Source organism: Mercenaria mercenaria, chromosome 1, assembly GCF_021730395.1.
Source record: "Mercenaria mercenaria strain notata chromosome 1, MADL_Memer_1, whole genome shotgun sequence".
NCBI classification, from domain to species: domain Eukaryota; kingdom Metazoa; phylum Mollusca; class Bivalvia; order Venerida; family Veneridae; genus Mercenaria; species Mercenaria mercenaria.
Window position 1 is genome coordinate 35,180,108 of NC_069361.1, and position 21,324 is coordinate 35,201,431.

At 34.0% G+C, this 21,324-nt stretch overlaps 1 protein-coding gene across 1 annotated transcript; it reads left to right on the top strand.

The window, feature by feature from the left end:
* The first annotated feature begins 490 nt into the window (after positions 1-490).
* Positions 491-9,400, top strand: LOC123542425 (uncharacterized protein CXorf65-like). Its single transcript, XM_045328293.2, has 2 exons — positions 491-1,141; positions 8,429-9,400. The coding sequence occupies exons 1-2, from the start codon at positions 1,000-1,002 to the stop codon at positions 8,761-8,763; spliced, it is 477 nt and encodes a 158-aa protein (XP_045184228.1). The 5' UTR covers positions 491-999; the 3' UTR covers positions 8,764-9,400.
* The last annotated feature ends 11,924 nt before the right edge of the window (positions 9,401-21,324 follow it).

Below are 21,324 nucleotides of genomic sequence, written 5' to 3' on the forward strand. Positions count from 1 at the left end.
CGTTGCATGTACTGTTGTCCTAGTAATGTTTCTACATCGTCGCCGACAGTGTAGTAAAGACCGAAAAAAAAAACGCTTGGGCCTACATGATGGTTTAAGATGATGATGATAATGGTGACGTCAAAGATTCTGCTGGTAATATGATGATGATGATGATGATGGTGATGATAATGATGTTAATGACTGCTATTACGATAATGTTTATGATGACGGTATGGGTATTATAGTGTTATTTTGAAACAATACCAAATTAAAATGTCGGGAGATTAAAATGAATATTAAAATCCTTATGAACTAACTATAAATAGCTTCAAATTAATATTTCAAGTCATATTTTGATCAGCTTTAAGTAGCCCGTCTTTCTGATATTGAAAGATATCGGATATTGAAGAATGTCTTCATTTGATGTCCTATTGACATTCAATAGATAAAATGAGAACATTTCAGAAGCTTATCTTTTGCGGTTGTAAGGACAGTATTTATTTACCCAAATATATCAGTATTTATTCAACCTATCTATTGGAAATCTTAAGCGATGGCTGACTTTATAGATTTTTCTAAAGTCCCAGTTACATTAAAGTCACTAAACAAACGATCGGGAATTTTGACAGTTTGTATAATTGTATTGGGGAACATTTTTGAATGACTCGAAGGAGAATTAGTTGCGGTTATTTAAGAAAAGTGAATTAACTGAACTAATATATTCAAATGTAAACATAGTATTTATATATCACTGGATATTAAGACTTCGGGAGGCGAGAAAAATAAAATAGGATTACACGTTTTTGACCGTTCTTTTCAACGAATAAAACTGTGTTATTAATCAAGCTTAAAGTGTTATATAGGAATTAAATTCTAATTTAAGTTATAGCTATACCGCGTCATTAATATATACAGCGTGATATTCTTTCGAGGATTATGTAACTTCAATTAGGATTTGAATTTAAATTAGATTTGTGTAAAGTTGGATAGTTTTGTGAAATTGAGTATATAGACGCCATGTTTATTCTTGTAAAATATGGGAACAACGAGACACTATTGTGTAATCCTAGCTGTGCCGTTGTTAACTTGTTAACCAGTATTAAAAGAAGGGCGGGGTATGAAAATACAAACGTCATAGTTGACATTGCCGACGAAACAGGTAAACACTAGTCATAAGTAGTTGTACATCTTTTCTCTGTCGAAGAAACTGTAACAAAAAAAAAAAACTTCTGCAACCTTCAAAGTGATTGTTTTCCACGGCAACCATTGTAAGGTTCAGATAATTCTGTAATTAAAGGTGGTTAATCAGATTTTTGTCAACTAATGGACTTGTTCTAAACTTAACCAACTGATCATTTACACTTATTTGTGTTCACCGAGTACTTATTGTTCGTCAGATTTTCATTGAAAGTATTTTCGAAATTTGATTTTCCTATCCTGGTATACGCATAAGTACAAATTAAATAAACATATTTTGCCTAAGGAATAATATGAATGGCAATACTGCATAAAAGTTGTCAAAAATTTGCATTTTTACAGTAGAGAATGCCTGCTTGTCGTTTAGAAAACTATAGGAACATTCAAAATGAAAACAGGTCCCTTAATTTCACCAGTTTAAATTTCTCTTGGCAAGTATTTCATTAGAAGAAACGGAAAATTCTTTGGTGTGCGACCCCGCGAACTGTACGAAACCGGGTACACTTACTCTACATATTTTGCCAACATTAACTGGAAATGCAAGTTTATAAAATTATTATTACCTTCCTTTATCTGTGTTGGTTGCACAACTAAGATAGATAGAAAATACATGAATTCCGAAGCTACGCGCTGTTTTAAAACTTGGCATGCCTTTTGTTTCAGGTAATTGAAATATCCCAAAGTTTATCTAATGCAAATGTAAAACTAAAAGTTATATTGAAATCGAAAGATATAGACCAAGTTTCATAAAAAGTAATGACATACATTTCCAATAGGAATCTAACTCTATGTAATAAGTCTTTTTATTCTTTGAAAAAATCTCTAACAGAATATATGAAAACTGGAAAAAATGTCATAAAATGTTGCTCAGATGTAATTGACCTTTAAAGGCAAATGATGGCTGCTCTTATTCAAAACGAATGTTCTTTGTTGTAACTCAGAACCACTGGTTAAGCATTTATTTTCTGTCTGTTCGTCTATATTTAGGGTAAATTGAAGATACATAAATTATTTCAATCTGATAGGAGACCAATGCGAAGTTGCCATAGAAAAATCCTCACAGGAGGCATCGTCTAATTATAGCATATTGCATAATACATAAACTATGCATATTTTAGTCTTATCAGTAAATTGTGACATCTTAATTTGTTTTCCTTTCATATTTCTTCTTGTTACTTTCAAATCAGTAGGAAGATCTTCTGAAAGTATAGAATACAAGCAAGAAAAATAGTGGTTTGACTGAGGGTTAACAAATGTAACACCTTCACGCAAACTAACACCCGAGTTTAAACGAAACTCTTATTACACAAGGACTTTGATTCCATGGTCTCACAAGGAACCAGAAAAAAATAATAACACACGAATTCCATCACGGCACACATTCTGTGGGGGTACACCCCCGTAACCAAACCAAACAATAACAAATTTTGTTAATCAGAATCTATTTTAAAACTGGAGGAAGCTCAATTTCTTTAAATCAACGTTCAGGAATTTCTGGATCGGTGATTTATCAGTACTAAATTATGAGTTCTTTTACTGACATCTTAAATCAAATTACTTCCCTTTATGAATTTAAGTGATTAAATAATTCCTAACGAACGTTGAAGCTCATTTGAATATTCTGATTTTTGAAAAAAATAGGTGTATCATTACAGAAATGTAACTTATATCATTACAGAAATTAACTTATGTAGTTATATTATCACAAATGTTTTAAAAATATGTACTTACTTTAGATTTTTACAATTGCTCTGTATAACCATCTTTGAGAGTATAATATAAATGTCACATGAATTTGAGTATGTTGACAGATTCTTAAACCCAAGAAATGAACCCGAGAAATTTAAGGCAAGACAGCATTTGTCAAAGGTTCTTAATTAAGCTGACACTATCAACTGGATGTGGTATACGTGTTTCAATATTAGGAAAATATACCAATGGCAAAACTTAAAAAAGTGTTTTAATTATATCATATAATTATTATACCACACTTTGTCTACAATGATAAATCCCATTACGTGAGAAAGATAAATTTTGACTATCAAAAACGTTTTCAACCTTTTTGACATTTGAACAAGTGAAAGTGACTGTCCGGTCATGTGACCACGCTGATATTTTTTTAATGTCATATAAGGGCAGATAACTGCTTTAACATATTAGCCAACGCATGAATAACTGCCTCCCTTGTACACATATAGTAGTGACGTCACTATTCAATGTGATATTTTGTTTACCTTGTTAACGTGTTCAGGAGGATTGTTGAATTAAATGAATTAAAAACACCTTTTAAACTTTTTATGCACTTATTTTTGTTCGGAAAAATATTATAAATATCATATGGCAGCGTGTGTGACATTAATATTGTCAACCCTCGAAACAGAATATCACCAATCGGCTTTCGCCTCGGGTGACATTCTGGCAAAGTTACGAACCGGATACGAAACAGACCCTATTAATGTTTGACTTTTAAGTGTGACCTTGACCTTGTAGCTAGGGGTCTGAGTATTACACTTGAAACGTCGTCTCATTAAGGTTAATATGCCGTATGATACTTGACAATATTAATGTGCGTGATATTAATATTGTCAAACCGAGGGCAGAGTGTCACCCGAAGCGTTGACAATATCAATTTCACACACGCTGCCATACTATATTTATTTTATTATACAGAACAAAAATAAGTACATAAAAAGTTAAAAAATGTTTATAATTCATTTAATTCAACAATCCTCGTGAACAAGTTAAACAAGGTAAACAAACTATCACATTGAATAGTGACGTCAAGTTACTCTCATCTGAATCGTATGTGTACACATTGAATAATGACGTCACTACTATATTTGCACCAGGGAGGCAATCATTTTACTATTTGGCTAAAAAATTAATTAGTTATTTGCTCTTACTTGACATTCAAAATATCAGCGCGGATACTTGATCTGACAGTCACTTTCGCTTGGTCACGTGTCAAAAAAGTTGCATGCCATGAATATACTACCACTTTAGCTTCCCTACAGTTTGCCGGGTTGTAGTGATGAATATAGCCAGTCTATCCCTCTGATCCGTAAATTCCGTGCAATGCATGGTTGTAATTTATCTAAATACATGTACACTGCTGACTAGTGTACAAATTAAACCAACTAAGGCTAATGCGGTCTCAATGAAGTCGAGTCTGCAATATTCACTATTAGCCTTGTTCTCGGTGCTTCCGAGGGATGTACTTTTCAGATTTTGTTAATATATTTATAATAATATGTTTTTATTAAGTTATTAAGAATATATCTATTTTAAGAATTTTACAAAAGCAGCTGATAATTTTAGGTTTTCTTTAGCAATAATATCCTTACATTTTTTAACGATGTTTCAGCAAATAACTTTTTATTTACACTACAGTATGTTCTTTGATTTTTATGCCCCGAATTGGGCATATTAAATCGCATTGTCCGTCCGTCCATCCGACCTTACTTTGTCAATTCTTGTCTGGGTTGTAACTCTGCCCTCCTTGAAGGAATTTGAAATAATTTGGCATAAATATTAACCTTAATGAGACGACGTTTCAAGTTTAATACTCAGACCCCTAGCTACAAGGTCAAGGTCACACTTAGAAGTCAAACATTAATAGGGTCTGTTTCGTGTCCGGTTCGTAACTTTGCCATTCATCAAGAGGTTTTGAAATTACTTAGCATCAATATTTGTCTTAAAAAGACGACGTGTCATGAGCAAGACCCAGACCCCTAGCTCCAAGGTTCAAATGTTAACAGGGTCTTTATTTGTGTCAGGTCCATATTTCTGCCATCCATGAAGGCATTTTGAAATATCTTGGCATAAGTGGTAACCATAATCAGACAATGTTTCATGCGCAAGACCCAGATCCTTTGCTCCAAGGACAAGGTCATATTTAGATGTCATAGGTTAATAGGATCTTTTTCGTGTCCGGTATATAACTTTGTTATCCATGAAGGATTTTGAAACAACTTGGCATGAATGTTTACCATAATGAGGCAATGTGTTACGCGCAAGACCCAGATCTCTACAGTCCATAAAATAAACAAACGTGTTACCATGGGCGGATCCAAACGGAAGGGGAAGAAGCATTTTATAGAAATATTCCGATGGCAATATGCAATACAAATCCGTAGCACTGACCAACCTATAAACCGGGCAAGTCTATTTTATAAGTGGGGCCTCCGTGGCCGAGTGGTTAAGGTCGCTTACTTCAAGTCACTTGCCCCTCATCGATGTGGGTTCAAGCCTCACTCGGGGCGTTGAATTCTTCATGTGAGGAAGCCATACAGCTGGCTTACGGAAGGTCGGTGGTTCTACCCAGGTGCCCGCTCGTGATGAAATAATGCACGGAGGGGCACCTGGGGTCTTCCTCCACCATCAAAGCTGGAAAGTCGCCATATGACCTTTAATTGTGTCGGTGCGACGTTAAACCCAACAAAATAAATAAGTAAATAACTATTTTATAAGTACATCAACACGGCTTACCCATTTAAACGAGCTGTAGCTCCATGATCAAGTTTACACTTAGAAGCCAAGTCAAAGGTTAATAGGGTCTGTTTCATGTCCGGTTCGTAACTCTGTCATTCATCAAGGAATTTCAAAATTACTTGGCATAAATATTTTCCATAACGAGAAAACGTGTCACGCATAACAACCAGACCACTAGCTCTAAGGTCAAGATCACATTTAGATGTATCGGTTTACACTGTGTGTTTCTTGTCCGTTCAAAAACTGTTCCATCGATAAAGAGTTTTTAAAATTTCATGCCATAAAAGTTCCTATATTGAGATGACGTGTCAGACACAAGCCCAAGGCCCCTAGCTTCAAGGTCATAGTCACATTTAGAAGTCAAAAGTTTACAATATATGTTTCTTGTCCGGTCAATAACTCTGCCATTCATAAAAAAATACTTGTCACAATTCTTCCCTATGATGGGATGTTATGTCATGCTCAAGACCCAGACCCTAGCTCCAAGGTCAAGGTTACCTTCGGAGAACTTTTTTAATCTGGTCGTAAAATGATGCATACCTAAACTATTCTGGCATATTTTGCGCAGACAACTCTTGGCCGCACTTCGGGGGCGTTTTTCACTAATAGTGCCAGCTCTTGTTTGAGCTTCAGTTCAAAATAATTTATTTTGTATATTTTTTGAGTTACATATACTTGTATTTTCCCTTATAAAATATCAAGGTCAGTAGTGGCTGTTTTCAAGTTACCTTAAAGATACATCACAAAATAACTGCCATCTTTTGTATTTCCATGATGGTTATTCAGTATACATTTTTTGTATGGAGAAGTATCTAGTTACAATTTGACAGTAACAATGTATTTAATGTCTAAATATATTATTCAATTAATGCAGCAGTATGTACAGTACTTCATGTATTAAGGTAAGTTTAGACCACACTTTGTTTCTACAGTGTAAGACAGTTATTATTCCTTGAATAGCGATGGATAAAAATAAATGCTATAGCATACAGTTAACGGTTAATGCGAATACGATAATGTTACACACCGATAGCCACACGAGAACTACGTGCAGATATAGACTTGTCACAGTTCGCTACTGCGAAAATATAAAGTGGTAATATTGGACTGGGAATTCATGGTATGGAAAATGTTTTGATAGTCAAAATATCTCTTTCTCGGGTAATGGGATTTTATCATTGTAGATAAAAGTGAGGTATAATAATCAAAAATATCAGCGCGGTCACATGACCTGACAGTCACTTTCACTTGGTCACGTGTCAAAAAGGTTGGAAATTTTTTTGATAGTCAAAATTTCTCTTTCTCGCGTAATGGGATTTATCATTTTAGACAAAAGTGAGGTATAATAATCAAAAATATGTTAAGCAAAAAACTTCAAATTTAATGTTAGACTCAAGTGCTGTTTTTAAGGGGTGTGACTTCATGATGATAACATTTATCTATGTCAGAGTTATTTGCTATGTTAAGAATTGCACCGTACTGATGTTACAGGGGTCACATTTTCGAATCTCTATGTTTAGATTTCTGTGTTATTTTTAGGGTTTGCCACCATGATGTTACATGCGAAACATTAAGAATTTTTAATCGCTACAATATAGGAACTTTATTTAGCAAAATTATATGTACGGCATAATAATAGTAAATATTAACTGACTTCATTTCGTAGCAACATCAACCAATGATATAGATTCTATAATCTGCATTTTCGTATAATAGCTTAACAACGCATATGTCGTCATAAGACGCCATCTTTTCTACAATGCCAAACATGTGATAAATATCTTTCACTTGTGACTTTATCATTAATTTTAGATTATACGTGTATTCTCGTGACGTAATAATATGTACGATAAGTAATAGTTATAGTATGTGTGAGAGTGTGTTACCAGGATATATCAGAGCTAGGGGTACATCGAGGGTATTTTTCTCTGCACATATCGTCGAGGCCGGTAGGCCGAGACAGATATGTGAAGAGAAAAATAACGAGATGTACCCCTAGCTCTGATATATCCTGGTAACACACGAGCACTACATATTATAACTGTTTTATCGCATAGTTTATCATTAAAATTTATATATTATTTTCATTTAAATTTGTTTATTATTATTTTTACTATTTTGATTCCCTTTCTGCGCCTCGCTGACTGAAACACTAAAACTTCTGTTTTAGAAAATGTGTTCCCCAGATAAAAGTACCCAACAAATTTCTGCATTGGTTTTAAATAGGCCTATTTGAATTTCATTGGCCAGACATATTGTAAAACTTGTTGTTTTGTTTGTAAAAAAAAATCAAAGAAAAAGAAACATTTGAGAAATCTAAGAATTTCATATATTTCATGTATTTCTGAATTTGGCAATAACTATCAAGTTTTTGAAATATTCTAGTTTATTTATTCTTTTACTTTATAAATGTAGGTGTTTGTGACAATTCTTTCTCTGTGAACTGTAAATTGGAGCTAAAATCATCTTTTCTTTGAAAGGAAAAAATTATACTCCCTTGATAGGACCTCACTAGAGAAAAAGTGTTCCGATATATATCGGAACAGTTTTACTGTGCTGATATATATCGGAACACTTTTTTTCTTATGAAACTCCATAGAGATTTCCGTGTTGATATATATCGCAACAGTTTTGTAAGATATCAGCACAGTTTTGTAGTAATAATGTGTGTTACTATGTATAACATGCTGCAAAGATCAAAGGAAAATTGCCGCACTATGCGATAAGAACTAAAGTAAGATTTTACTTTTAATTGAAGGTCTTGTGAAGGAGCTTGACACCCATAAGTTCGATCATGCCAATAAACACCTGACGTCACACGCCACGTATGTTCTCGTTCAGAAAGAGATTATGCGGGAAGACAGCCTCGACCCTAATTCAACTCCACTTCCACCACAGTATACCTATATTCCTCTATTGGAAAAATATGATGACCACTTTCCAAATTTCAACATCAGATCTGCAGAAATACAAAAGCCTCTGAAATCAAAATCAAGGACAGGAAAATCTCCAAGTCCCGCTGGAAGATATTCAACAAAACAAGGAGGCAAGAAGAGTGCAGGTGGAAAAGTCACAACAAAAAGAAAATCATAATGAATTTAGTGCAATAGAAGTAGCACTTTGTTTGTTCAAGACTGATACTTTTTACATGAAAATTCTCAACACTTTTCATCAGTGTTGTATATTTTTAAAGAATAATGGGTTTCTAAAGTTAACTTGGAATTACCTTTGTTAAAATATAATAAAAGTGTTATATATGCAATTTAGGTTTTGGTAATAGTTCACTCAAAATTTTGAATTTATTAAAGAACTTACCCATATTACTCAATACAGTTTAATAGATCTTGTTAAATTTACTTCTTCTTATAACCTTACTTATATAAATAAGTCTTTGCAAAAATGAGAATTAAAATGGTGAAGATTATTAAAGAGTAGCTTCACATTTTGAATGCAATTAAAATACTTTGTGATATTGATATCTTTTAAATTATTTTGTTTTTGTAAGATTACATATCATATGTTGTTCTGGCAGTTATACACATCAGGTACACAACGACTGTATTGTTTCCGCATACAGTAACGTCATTCATTCAGAATATGTGTTCCGATTTTTGTAACGTTAAATATATCGACCGAAGATTGAACCATAGATAAGGTTTGATATACAAATCTTTTGTATACCGTGTATGCAAACATTGAATAAATGTAATAAAGTTTATATTTATTAAGACCTTGATGTCGTTTTAATGAAGTCCGATAACCCGTGGCACGTGAAATACTAAAGTTTATCCGAATGTAATTTTAAACTAATTTTCTTGTCGCGCATAAACCAAAATGCTGACATTGTGATACCTGTTTTTATTCACATTCTAATAATTAATGTCTTAACATTTTTTCGTTTCGTTTTGGTTTTAACGCCGTTTTTCAACAGTATTTCAGTCATGTAACGGCGGGCAGTTAACCTAACCAGTGTTCCTGGATTCTGTACCAGTACAAACCTGTTCTCGCAAGTAACTGCCAACTTCCCCACATGAAGTCTTAACATTTACCAGTGTATTAATGGATTCGTTATTTTGCTTCTAAAGTTGGAAAACAATATAGTTTCAATTGTCATAAACTTGACTGCAACAAAGCGAAGATGATTCAAACAGGGATGATACACTTGGTGTCCGTATAAATGTCTGCAAAAGCCCATGGGATTTGTCGGTGACTTCGGCCAAGGCCACCAGCATATTCCCAAGAAATTCTGCAGACATCAATACACTGATCATACGTATAATGCAGCTATTCGTTAATAGAATATCACAAAAGGACTAAATGTATTGTTTTTATAGGTGATCACTTTACACAAACCAAACGTGTAATGTTTTTATGCAAAAATGACAATATTACAATGTCGTGTAATGTCGCCATTCTGGCATACAAATATTGCACAAAGACTAAAAGACTAAATGTATGCTTTTTATAGGTGATGACTTTATGATTTCATTTACCTTTGGTCGAGGTCATCAACATATCCAAAGGGCTTCTGAAGCCGTAAATACACACAACAACAAGTAATGTCGCCATTCTTGTATACAAACGTCACACCACATAAAGACTAAATCTGTCGTTTTATAGGTGCAGACTATACGATTCCATTACAATTTTTATTTGCAATTTTGGTTGTTCGTTTGAAAACGGTCAGCATATTTAAGTACCCATAACCCGGGCGAATAAATCAACGACACTTCCAAAGCCAGTATCCAATGGTTTAAACGATATTTTAGTTCTCTTTATTACAACCACGACATAAACGATACTTTTGCATATCGTCTGAAAATTTTGTAAACAGGACCACAATTTCACAAATAATGATTTTTTTTTCGATTTATTTTGATTACGACATCGGGCTGACTTTCTACTAATGCATATGTTTTGAGAAATTAGACTTTATGATTTCATACCACTTAATACTTCCTAGCATCGTTGATATGGTTCGATTGCACAAGTAACGCGCGATTCAATACATTCACGGTTATCAACAAATTAGCAAATTTCTTCTTTATTTCTAACGCCGAACTCGAAAGAGAGTAAGTGGGGGGGGGGGGGGTGGGTAAGCTCATAGCTGGGACGGCTTTGTCTGAGTTGGGGCCGGTAGCTAATGCAGAAAACATTCTATATAGATTGGATTGCAACATTTATGCCACAAAACAGACTACGGTATTTTGAAGAAAAAAAATGGACATAGATCTTATACCATATGATCATCTGCGCAAGAGTAAATATTCGGCCCTTGCACAGTATTTTAAAAATAGATAAGCATGTATTAACAGCACGTGAAATTTCTTTCTTATACATGATTTTTCTTCCATTAAAATATGCCTAGATCCTGTGAAAAAGGTAGATTTTGTGAAAAAATTTACTAAATGCTTATGTAATTTAATACGCGTCGCTATTGTAAAACAATAAAATGAAACAACATTTGAGCCGTGCCATGAGAAAACCAACATAGTGGGTTTGCGACCAGCATGGATCCAGACCAGCCTGCGCATCCGCGCAGTCTGGTCAGGCTCCATGCTGTTCGCTTTTAAAGCCTATTGGAATTGGAGAAACTGTTAGCGAACAGCATGGAGCCTGACCAGACTGCGCGGATGCGCAGGCTGGTCTGGATCCATGCTGGTCGCAAACCCACTATGTTGGTTTTCCCATGTCATGGCTCATTTGTAGAATTATAGGTTAAAAGCGGAGTAAGTCAAACGTAAGACTGATTAAAATAATCAAAGACAAGACACAAAATAATAAAATTAAAAATCAATGCACCGGAGATAATGAAGACATGAAGATGACGAACATACAAGATGAGTTTCTTTAGTACGTGATATAAATCAAGAACTTGTTTTTTAATGAAAAGTACATATGAATTCCTTATCATTTGAATCAGTTTACAGTTTCAACGTACAATTTAGTTTTGCCAGATTTTCCTCCAAACTCCTCGCAACGATTACTTCCTCTTACGGTACATTAAGGCTATACTGTAGTAAATAAATTTGCTATAATGTTTTATATAAAATTAACAATCTTCTGACAGCTGTAACACATGTGCAGGCCCATTTTAAAAAGAATTACTAGACTTATGTTTTTAAATGACCTATAAACCACCAAAAACACCAACAAAGTAGAGGTCATTTATCTTCTGAGAGAGATTTTTTTGTCTGACAGGTCAACTCTATGGAATAGCTTCCAAACTGACAGCTAAAGTGTGGGTATGAACACATGAGTAATAAGGTTGTTTTACATTTCTATAAATGCAAAAAAACTCCTTGAAAATGCTACCAAAATGTCAAGTATAGGTCCACAATGAAATAAAAACAGGAACTGGCTTACATAAAACATGAAAATACTACTTTAACTGGGAAAAATTGAGGATTTATTTCTTTCCGCCATTATCTTAGCCCGGAAGTGCTGCTTGATTACCTATGTACCTATGTTTAGTACTATTGTACCTTTAAATTACTGCAATCACGAGTTGTTTAATCAGATTTGGTTAACAGAACAGGGTTTTTTGACACATTTTGACATTATGGGAAATGCTGTAAAACGCTAGAAAAGCAACATTTTTTTTTTAAACAAATCCGGTAATAAACAAAATCAACAAAGAATAAACAAGGTGTAATTTCTATATGGTCTTGAAGAATGAATAATATCTGTCCTATAAATTGTGTAAAGTTTATTAGCATTTTGCAAAGACTTGACATCAGGAGACATGAGACCATATCAGTGTTGGCTTGACGGCTTAATTAACGAACGATTTTAACACAACCCGATTAATTTTCTTGTTGAATAAAGAATATTGTGCAACATATTCACTGTACGTACGTTAGTTATTACGTCATAGCGTCAAACGTCATATCCTGTCGCTCATTTCGTATGAGGTTATGAGGTTATAAAATCTAAAATTAGGTCTAAACTCAAATATAAAAGTAAACCTTAAGTAAGGTCTCAACACAAATCTAAAACTTAAACTTTAAGTGAGGTATAAAGTTTCTCATCTTTCTGCACTAAGCACTAAAGTTAGGTATAAACTCAAATCCTCACCTAAACTTAAATTAGGTATAAACTCAAATCTAAAATTAGCTCTAAACTCAAATCTGAAAGTAAACCTTAAGTAAGGTCTCAACTCAAATCTAAAACTTAAACTTTAAGTGAGGTATAAAGTTTCTCATCTTTCTGCACTAAGCACTAAAGTTAGGTATAAGCGCTTCGGTTGGCCGCAGCAGGGGTAAATGGCTGGTGGGATACGCGCGCGACCGTCTAACGTACGTACGCACCCGCGGGCGATAACTCTTCACCTTTCTGCCCTGAGCACTAAAATTAGGTCTAAACTCAAATCTTAAGCTAAACTCAAATAAGGTGTCAGCTCAGCTTTCTGCACTAAGCACTAAAGTTAGGTATAAACTCAAATCCTCACCTAAACTTAAATTAGGTATAAACTCAAATCTAAAATTAGGTCTAAACTCAAATCTAAAAGTAAACCTTAAGTAAGGTCTCAACTCAAATCTAAAACTTAAACTTTAAGTGAGGTATAAAGTTTCTCATCTTTCTGCACTAAGCACTAAAGTTAGGTATAAACTCATTTAATATGAATTCATAAAATATATCTCTGATTTCTGTTATTAACATTATAATTTCCTTTTCAATTTGTAAACAAGCGTCGTCAAAACAGCGGCTCGTTAACGGTCCAGTTGTTCGAAACTTTAACCGGCTGTTAAACTAATCGTCTGTTAAATTTTGATTCATAATATTAGTCATGAAGGGAACAACTAGTATAATGTTTTATTTTATTGTAAATAGGTTTAGGTGTTCATAATTCTTAATTATACATATGTTTTCCTAAGTTTTCTAAAATGTCGAAATGTAACTCTGGATCGTTATCACAAAGCGGCATCATCTTACTTCGGAGCCTTTCCTTTCACGGTTCAAGCAAAATGGACGTTATTTCTTTTTCAGCAGAACGAATCCTCGTGGCGGTGGATGGCAGCAGTAATCGGACAAAGGGAAGTAATTAGGCAAATCAGCGTCGGTTTAAGCGGAACGTATTTACAGTACTTAAAATTCTCCAGTCGTGTTTTTTATCTTTCCTTGGATAATTACTAATTGAAATCAAGTCATCTTTTCGAGTGAGGACTTAAACAGATGAAATATTGATGAAAGATCCACATTAAAGCACATATTTGTAGGCAGGCAGGCAGTCAGTCAGTCAGTCAGACAGACAGCCATGCAGAAAATATGTCTCTAATTTCTGTTATTAACTTCTCTAGTGTTCCATGAAATAGATACAGACGCTATTTTGTTTATTTCATTGATGATCTCCTCAGATTAAACATAATTCAGACGCAGTTTGTACTTTTTGCCCAGATCTCAGATAATTTCTCTGCTTTCCCCTAATCCATGCATTTAATTTTATGACCGTTTAATGGACATTAGTTAATCAAAAGCTGTTTATTCAGACAAGGTGCAAATTGATATGATCAGTGGTAATGCCTCACCTAACTATGGTTTAAGAAACCACTGCATGGCTATCCTATCTGGGATCCTGGAAAACCTGGGATGGGCTCATGGGATGGGATGGGATGGGCTCAAGGACATGGGCTGAACTTATTTGCCCCTAAATTTTTCTCAGATTCTCGAGGGTTTCTTAAGGTGAACAGTTCTCTATAAAATAAATGGTACTCCTGTGAATTCATTCCATACTGCCAATAAGATCTGGTCGAGAGTAACAAAATGTGTTAATGTCTTATTCTATAGGCAAATAACAGTAACTACATTTTCTTATTATTGTTGTCATTATTATTGTTAATTCTCTTGATCCAGTCAGTAGTACACTTAATAAAACAGCAATAATTTTAAAGTAATATAATAATTATGAAAAATAAAAACATGTAGAACAGTAATAATTTTAAAGTAATATTATGAAAACTAAAAAATATATACTTCTTTCATATGTATTTATAAGTGATACCTTTATGAAATAAAAGTAAATTATATAGCGGAAAAAATGTATTTGAATATCAAAACAAAACATTTCGGGATAATGAAGAATTATGAAGATAAAGGTTAGAATTACATGTATATATGTCACATGGAGAAAAATGATGAATTTAGCAGTTGACCTCTAACAAGTCAGAGAACGAACCTACAACATTAATTTGTTAGATGAAAATTAATTTTGAGAGAAAATATGGAATGGAAAATAGTTAATTCTGAAAAAAAGTTACTGAAAATAAAAAGAAAACATTAATTGACAAATTTCAATATAAAAAGATGACAGAAATGAATTTAATATATTAGACATATTATAACATATGACAAAGTGGATTCTCAAACATACGACAATTTTCAATTTATTGATTATAGATAAAATAAATAAATTTTGATGTTTACAATAACACAAAATGGACAATAAATGACCATATTTTGTTCCAGATAATTGCTTTTTAGTTCTACTTATCATTAAAAAGATGTTTACATTAACACCAAGTGGACAATAAATGATTATATTTTGTTCAAAACAATTGCCCTTTTTTGCTTTACTTATGATAAAAAATGATGTTTACATTAACACCAAGTGGATAATAAATGATTATATTTTGTTCAAAATAATTGCTTTTTTGCCTTACTTATGATAAAAAATACAGTCCATAATTTTTTCATTACTTATTTTGGAACCATAGAAGTACATTCTAACAAGTTAGAGGACTAAGTGTTGGTATTTTTTTTCTTTGTTTCCCTTCTTGGCAGCGAATACAGTCTCACTCTGGGAATTGTAATTACAGGTTGTGTCCCTGTTATCCTTAGCTGACCTCTTAATTGCCCGGTTGAACTTTTAATTCATGTTCCTCACTATATATTTCTTTGACCTTGGGCCCACCATCCCATGACCTTCAGCCCATCCCATCCCATCCCATCCCATGAGCCCATCCCAGGTTTTCCAGGCTGCCATCCTATCTGCAGAAGTAAGACTGACCAGATACATGATTTTATAATTTATCTATTCATTGGTTGAGAGATTCCAACAATAATACACTTTTGTTTTCCATCTGTCTGAGTACAGAATGTTAAGCCAAATGCATGAAAAAATACTTGAATTTAACAGTTCTTGATTTTGTTTTATTCTTTATGAACACAGCACTGTTTTTAAAAGTAATCATAAAATCATAAATTTATCTGAAGGCAGCATAAAGTTACTGGAATTATAGCTGTAGTAAATATAAAAAAGGTTTTATGGATAAAAAGCGTTGAGTGCATGGTATAAAGGTTAATGGTACATTCAACTTCATTCGCACAAACTCGGCCTGCTATACTCTTGACCTATGGTCCTTATAAAACCTCTATCTTCATACGGTATACAATTAATATGATTTTTTTTTTAATAAGCATAAAACTGTAATTCATAGCATTTCCATACTTTCTTTAGTCAATTGCTTAGTAAGATATGCAGTACATCATGTTTCTCTAGTAAGTCTTACCTAATTATATTTGAAATTCAGTTGGTTCGAACTACCTATGGCTCGAATAAATTTGAGGATTTCTTTTTTTTTTTCTTTTTTTTTTGAGTAGTGAGTTTTGAGTTAAAAAAGTGAGTTTCGAGTAAGAAAAGTGAGTTTCGAGTTAGAAAAGTGAGTTTCGAGTTAAATTTTAAACTCACCCCTGTGGGTTGGAAACCTTGCTTGTGGTGCAGAACTCTCGGGTGAGGAAGCTATCTAGCTGGATGGTTGTGCTTGAAACAATGCATGGAGGGGCACCTGGGATCTTCCTTTAGAACCATGTATGGAGGGGCACCTGGGGTCTTCCTTTAGTACCATGCATGGAGGGGCACCTGGGATCTTCCTTTAGAACCATGTATGGAGGGGCACCTGGGGTCCTCCTTTAGTACCATGCATGTTGGGGCACCTGGAGTCTTCCTTTAATACCATGCATGGAGAGGCACCTGGGGTCTTCCTCTGGTACCATGCATGGAGGGGCACCTGGGGTCCTCCTTTAGTACCATGCATGTTGGGGCACCTGGAGTCTTCCTTTAATACCATGCATGCAGAGGCATCTGGGGTCTTCCTCTAGTACCATGCATGGAGGGGCACCTGGGGTCTTCCTCTAATACCATGCATGGAAATACCATGCATGGAGGGACACCTTGGTTCTTCCTTTAGTACCATGCATGGAGGGGCACCTGGGGTCTTCTTTTAGTACCATGAATTGTGGGGCACCTGTGGTCTTCCTTTAGTACCATGCATGGAGGGGCACCTGGGGTCTTCCTCTGGTACCATGCATGGAGGGGCACCTGAGGTGTTTCTCTAGTACCATGCATGGAGGGGCATCTTGTGTTTTCCTCTTGTACCATGCATGGAGGGACAGGGCCGTAGGAACAGGGAACGTGGGGGGGGGGGGGGGGGGCACCAATAATTTGACGAATTAAGTTAATTCTCTTAGCAATCTTTCAACAAGAGTCAATTTTAGCTGTGCCCTGCAGTTTTGTAGTTCTTTTTGATGTTTTAACATCAAAAAAAAAAAAACCGTTTTACATTTCATGGAACTGGGTTTGTTATAGGTCTGCTGACTTTCAAAACGTGTGCCGCCCTGCCGCCCCAAATCTAAAACTGCTTCCTACGTGCCTGACGGGCACCTGGATTCTTCCTCTAGTACCAGAAAGGCTGGAAAATCATCAAATGACACATTTTCCTGTCAATGTTATGCAGTATGTTCTTTTTGCCCAGTTTTCCTAGTAGAAACTACTAGGGCCCCTGCTTACTTGTGAAGCAATTAACCTTATCACTATAGCAGTAAAATTCCTGGCCCATGTAGAGTTATGGGACAACAGGTCATCACAATAGTGATTTATTGTGGTGTATTTGTATCTGGATCATTTTGATTTGTACATGTATTGTTATAGCTTGAATCTATTACAAAAGGAAGTCTGTGTTATTTACTAGTAATTCAATATTGTGAAATTTATTTCAAAAAGATGTGTTTGTTTACAATTGTGGCAAATGAAAACGTCAAGTAAAATTATTATATATCTTAAGCATTTTGTATTATCTAATTAAGCCCCGAGTTTGATATTCTATATTATCTGAAAATAATATTATAAAGAGTACTATTTACATGAATTTCCATATTCTATTTCCTAATTAAACTGCATGACCAAGATCAAATGTATACAGCATCATGTGGATTTAAAAAATATGGAAATAAACATTCATGTTACAAAAGTCGTAATATGACAAAACCTTCAGTTTTAATAGAAAATCATTTTTAGCCAAAATCTGGAGTCCAGTCCCTTTGAGAAAGCGATTTAGTTTTAACAGTGTTTCAGGCTCATTTATTGAAAAAGTATTAAAGGCACTAGCCTACAGATCTAACCATTTATGATCTAACGTGTCACACACAATTAGGGTCAAACAGTCAAAGTCAGATGAGCGAATTCTGTTAAAAATAAGAAAAAATATCCTTATGATTCACATCATTTACGTAGTTTACATGATTTTGAAGAAAAACATGTATCTTTAATTTAGATGTTGCTGTTTTGAAAGTTTTGATATTGAGATGTACCAATAAATATTTATATATAACTTAATAATTGTTCAGAGAAATAATGTACAGTCCAAATTTGTTCAAGTGCTCAAACTTGCCCGGCCATGTACAAGGCTGGACACGATTAATTCTGCCTTTGCGACCAGTGTAGATCATGATCAGCATGCATATTCGTGCTGTCTAATCATGATCTGCACTGTTCTCCATTCAGCCAGTATATTTTTGGTAAACATTCATTTTAACAGTTAATAGTACTGTTCTAATTGAAAGATGGACAAGTTCATTATAGAAATTTAGCAGTGTAAGGGTTAAAAGATTTGCTTTAATAGACGATGTAATAATGTCTTATAAGTGCTTCAAAACAGTTCTATTAGCTTGAACATGTTTGGCATCCGCGTAAAATATGACGGTATATACTGCTTTGTCAAAACTGTAAATGCGTCACAAACCAGCACTAAATGATATTCGTGTTTAAAAAAATATATTTATTTTTTAATATATATTGTAGACTTTTATTTAAACTCATTAAACATTTTTTACTTGTTGGATTTTTGAAGAAACCTGTCTGTAATATTTTTTCCGTTACAGCTTCTCTTTTTTTTTGTGGGCCCACTTTGCAAATGCGTGGCTTTGAGGCTGTGTTTGTGGTGCTGTGCTTCCAAGAAATCTACCCTTACCTATTATCTTTTATATTCATTGCTTAAAAGTATTATAAATGAACATAGCGTATCTGTCGTGTTCTAACCAAAAAACAAAATATCCAAAAATACAAAAATGTAACAGAACATAAAAAAGAGAAATAACAGAAAAGTCTGAGGTCTAACTGGAGTTAGAACGCATATCACGTCAAACTATGTACGGTATTTCAGGCCGTACCATTTCATTTCAAACCACGTTTTGTGGTTCCCATATCTTGCCATCCAAATTAATTGCCTTATTTTTTCAGTTCACTTAGAGATAATCATCTTTAAGATATGTAAGTGCTTTTTTGCATTGTTTTAAAGAAAAGAAAGTAATATTCAAATCACTGAACTTAGCGCAATATCGGTTAAAAACTGTTAATACCAGGTAGATAAATGGTTTATAGCGGTGGAAGAACAATTCATCAGATAATAGTTTGTACTGTTTTTCAAGGATTTGTTTAATTTTTCAAGGTTTCTTTTTAAGAGTTTTACTTCAGCTTAGACCACAATTACTGTATGTGCTTGTGAACATGTAGAAAATATTATAAGTCTTCTTATATAACAATGCATTAGATAAGGGGTTTCACATTAGATACACTACTTATTTGGCAGATGTGAAATAAGTACATGCGCTTATTAAAGGACGTGGCTTGAAGAAGCGGCATAAACATTTTGGGTATTTGATCTTTCAAGGAAAAATAAGTTTTCTAATACCACTTGCATTTGGTCTCCATTAAATGTTCATTAAAATTAAATCACAAGTTTCACAAGTAAGCAGGGGCCCTAGTAGTTTCTACTAGGAAAACTGGGCAAAAAGAACATACTGGACGTTGATTCAGTCAGGTTTTAACACACTAAAATCATGTCTTCTCCATTCAATACAAAACTGGCAAACTTCGAAGGGCTACACATTGCACCTTGACCCTTTTAAACGGTTTTCAGAGAAGAGTGTCAACGCTAAATAAGAATAAAACATAAGTGTAGGCCATGGTTTATGCAACAAAAATATTTCAGTCAATCACATTACTAGTAATAACCTGGGAACTATATACAATAAGGCTGTTATTATTGTCATTATTAATATTGTTATAATAATTATTATTATTATTATGTACAACGCCATTGAATAAATCATTGTATAAAAATAGGCGTTTAATCAAATTATTGAGTTTCAGTTTCAGTTTCAGTTTACAAAATGTATATATTTTGAATCCGCAAATATACATTAACATTTTTGTGATTTGGTTATGTAGTGTATATATGACTACACTTGATGTATATCACCTGTCACCTGTCCCACCTAAGGGCATATAATTGAAAAGTTAATTTTATATAAGTATTCACAGAAGGTTGTGAAATAACATTTTTAGATGTCTATACTAACTAGAAATTAGTCATATTAACACAATTTTACGTCAGAAATCTCCGGAATTTCAACAAAATCCCGCCCCTTAATGAAAATACCTACATCATGAATATATCAATTGAAAACTTATCTCGCATAACGTATAATTCATAATAAATATAAAAAAAAATTTACTGTTGCTATTGTTTAAAAATGAAGATATACGTTGCGTTAATGCAGAAAGAAATGCAAAAATCTTTAATCTTTATTCTTCAAAGCGTCATAACCGGTTGTATGCGTTATATACCTGTCACTTGTATTACATAAGAACAAAAGATGATATGCCGACATCCTTATCTAAAGATGTTCGACAAGTTCCTGTAGGTATCCGGTATCATATCATGAATGCAACCTGAAAGATTTTATATATTTATTTATTTGTGTTTTATGGCGTACCAACACAGTATAGGTTATATGGCGCCAAACAGGACTACAAATTTTGGTTCCACATCTCATTTACATCGAAATAAAAACATAAGTATGGAATCAAAATGTGCATACACAGAGTTACTGCAAAACCAACTGTTAAGACCCTATTAGTCGCCTCTTACGATCATGCAAGGGTAAGGCAATGGTTCCAATTCTTTTCATACACAGATCGTCCCAGAACCACACGGGGCTCAACCTGAAAGAAGTTAAAGGTGTGAGATGCCTTTAAAATGATGAAACCATCATTACTTACAGCTTTTCACAAATGTTAAACATCTCAGGATTTATCATGACAGATGTGAATATGCATTCCGAAAGAACTGAACATCATACGTTTGTACAGCTGTTCTCTCTAGAGACAGTCACATAAAATATGTAGCAAACTGCCATTAACACTTGTTTTACACCTTGTACATGTCCAAATAAATTTCGTGGAAAGTTTTACACCATGGGGCTTGGGTGCAAGCTGGACGCATGAAGAAAGTAGTTAATAATATATACAATATATAAATAAATAAATCTCATGATAAAACTCCGTAGCACGCTCTGAACGGGGGTCACATTATGCAT

Excerpts from the sequence above, each read along its gene's own strand:
- LOC123542425 (XM_045328293.2), top strand. The coding sequence starts at position 1,000 with ATGTTTATTCTTGTAAAATATGGGAACAACGAGACACTATTGTGTAAT. Across the intron at positions 1,142-8,428 it reads TGACATTGCCGACGAAACAG|GTCTTGTGAAGGAGCTTGAC; the intron begins GTAAACACTAGT and ends TTTTAATTGAAG.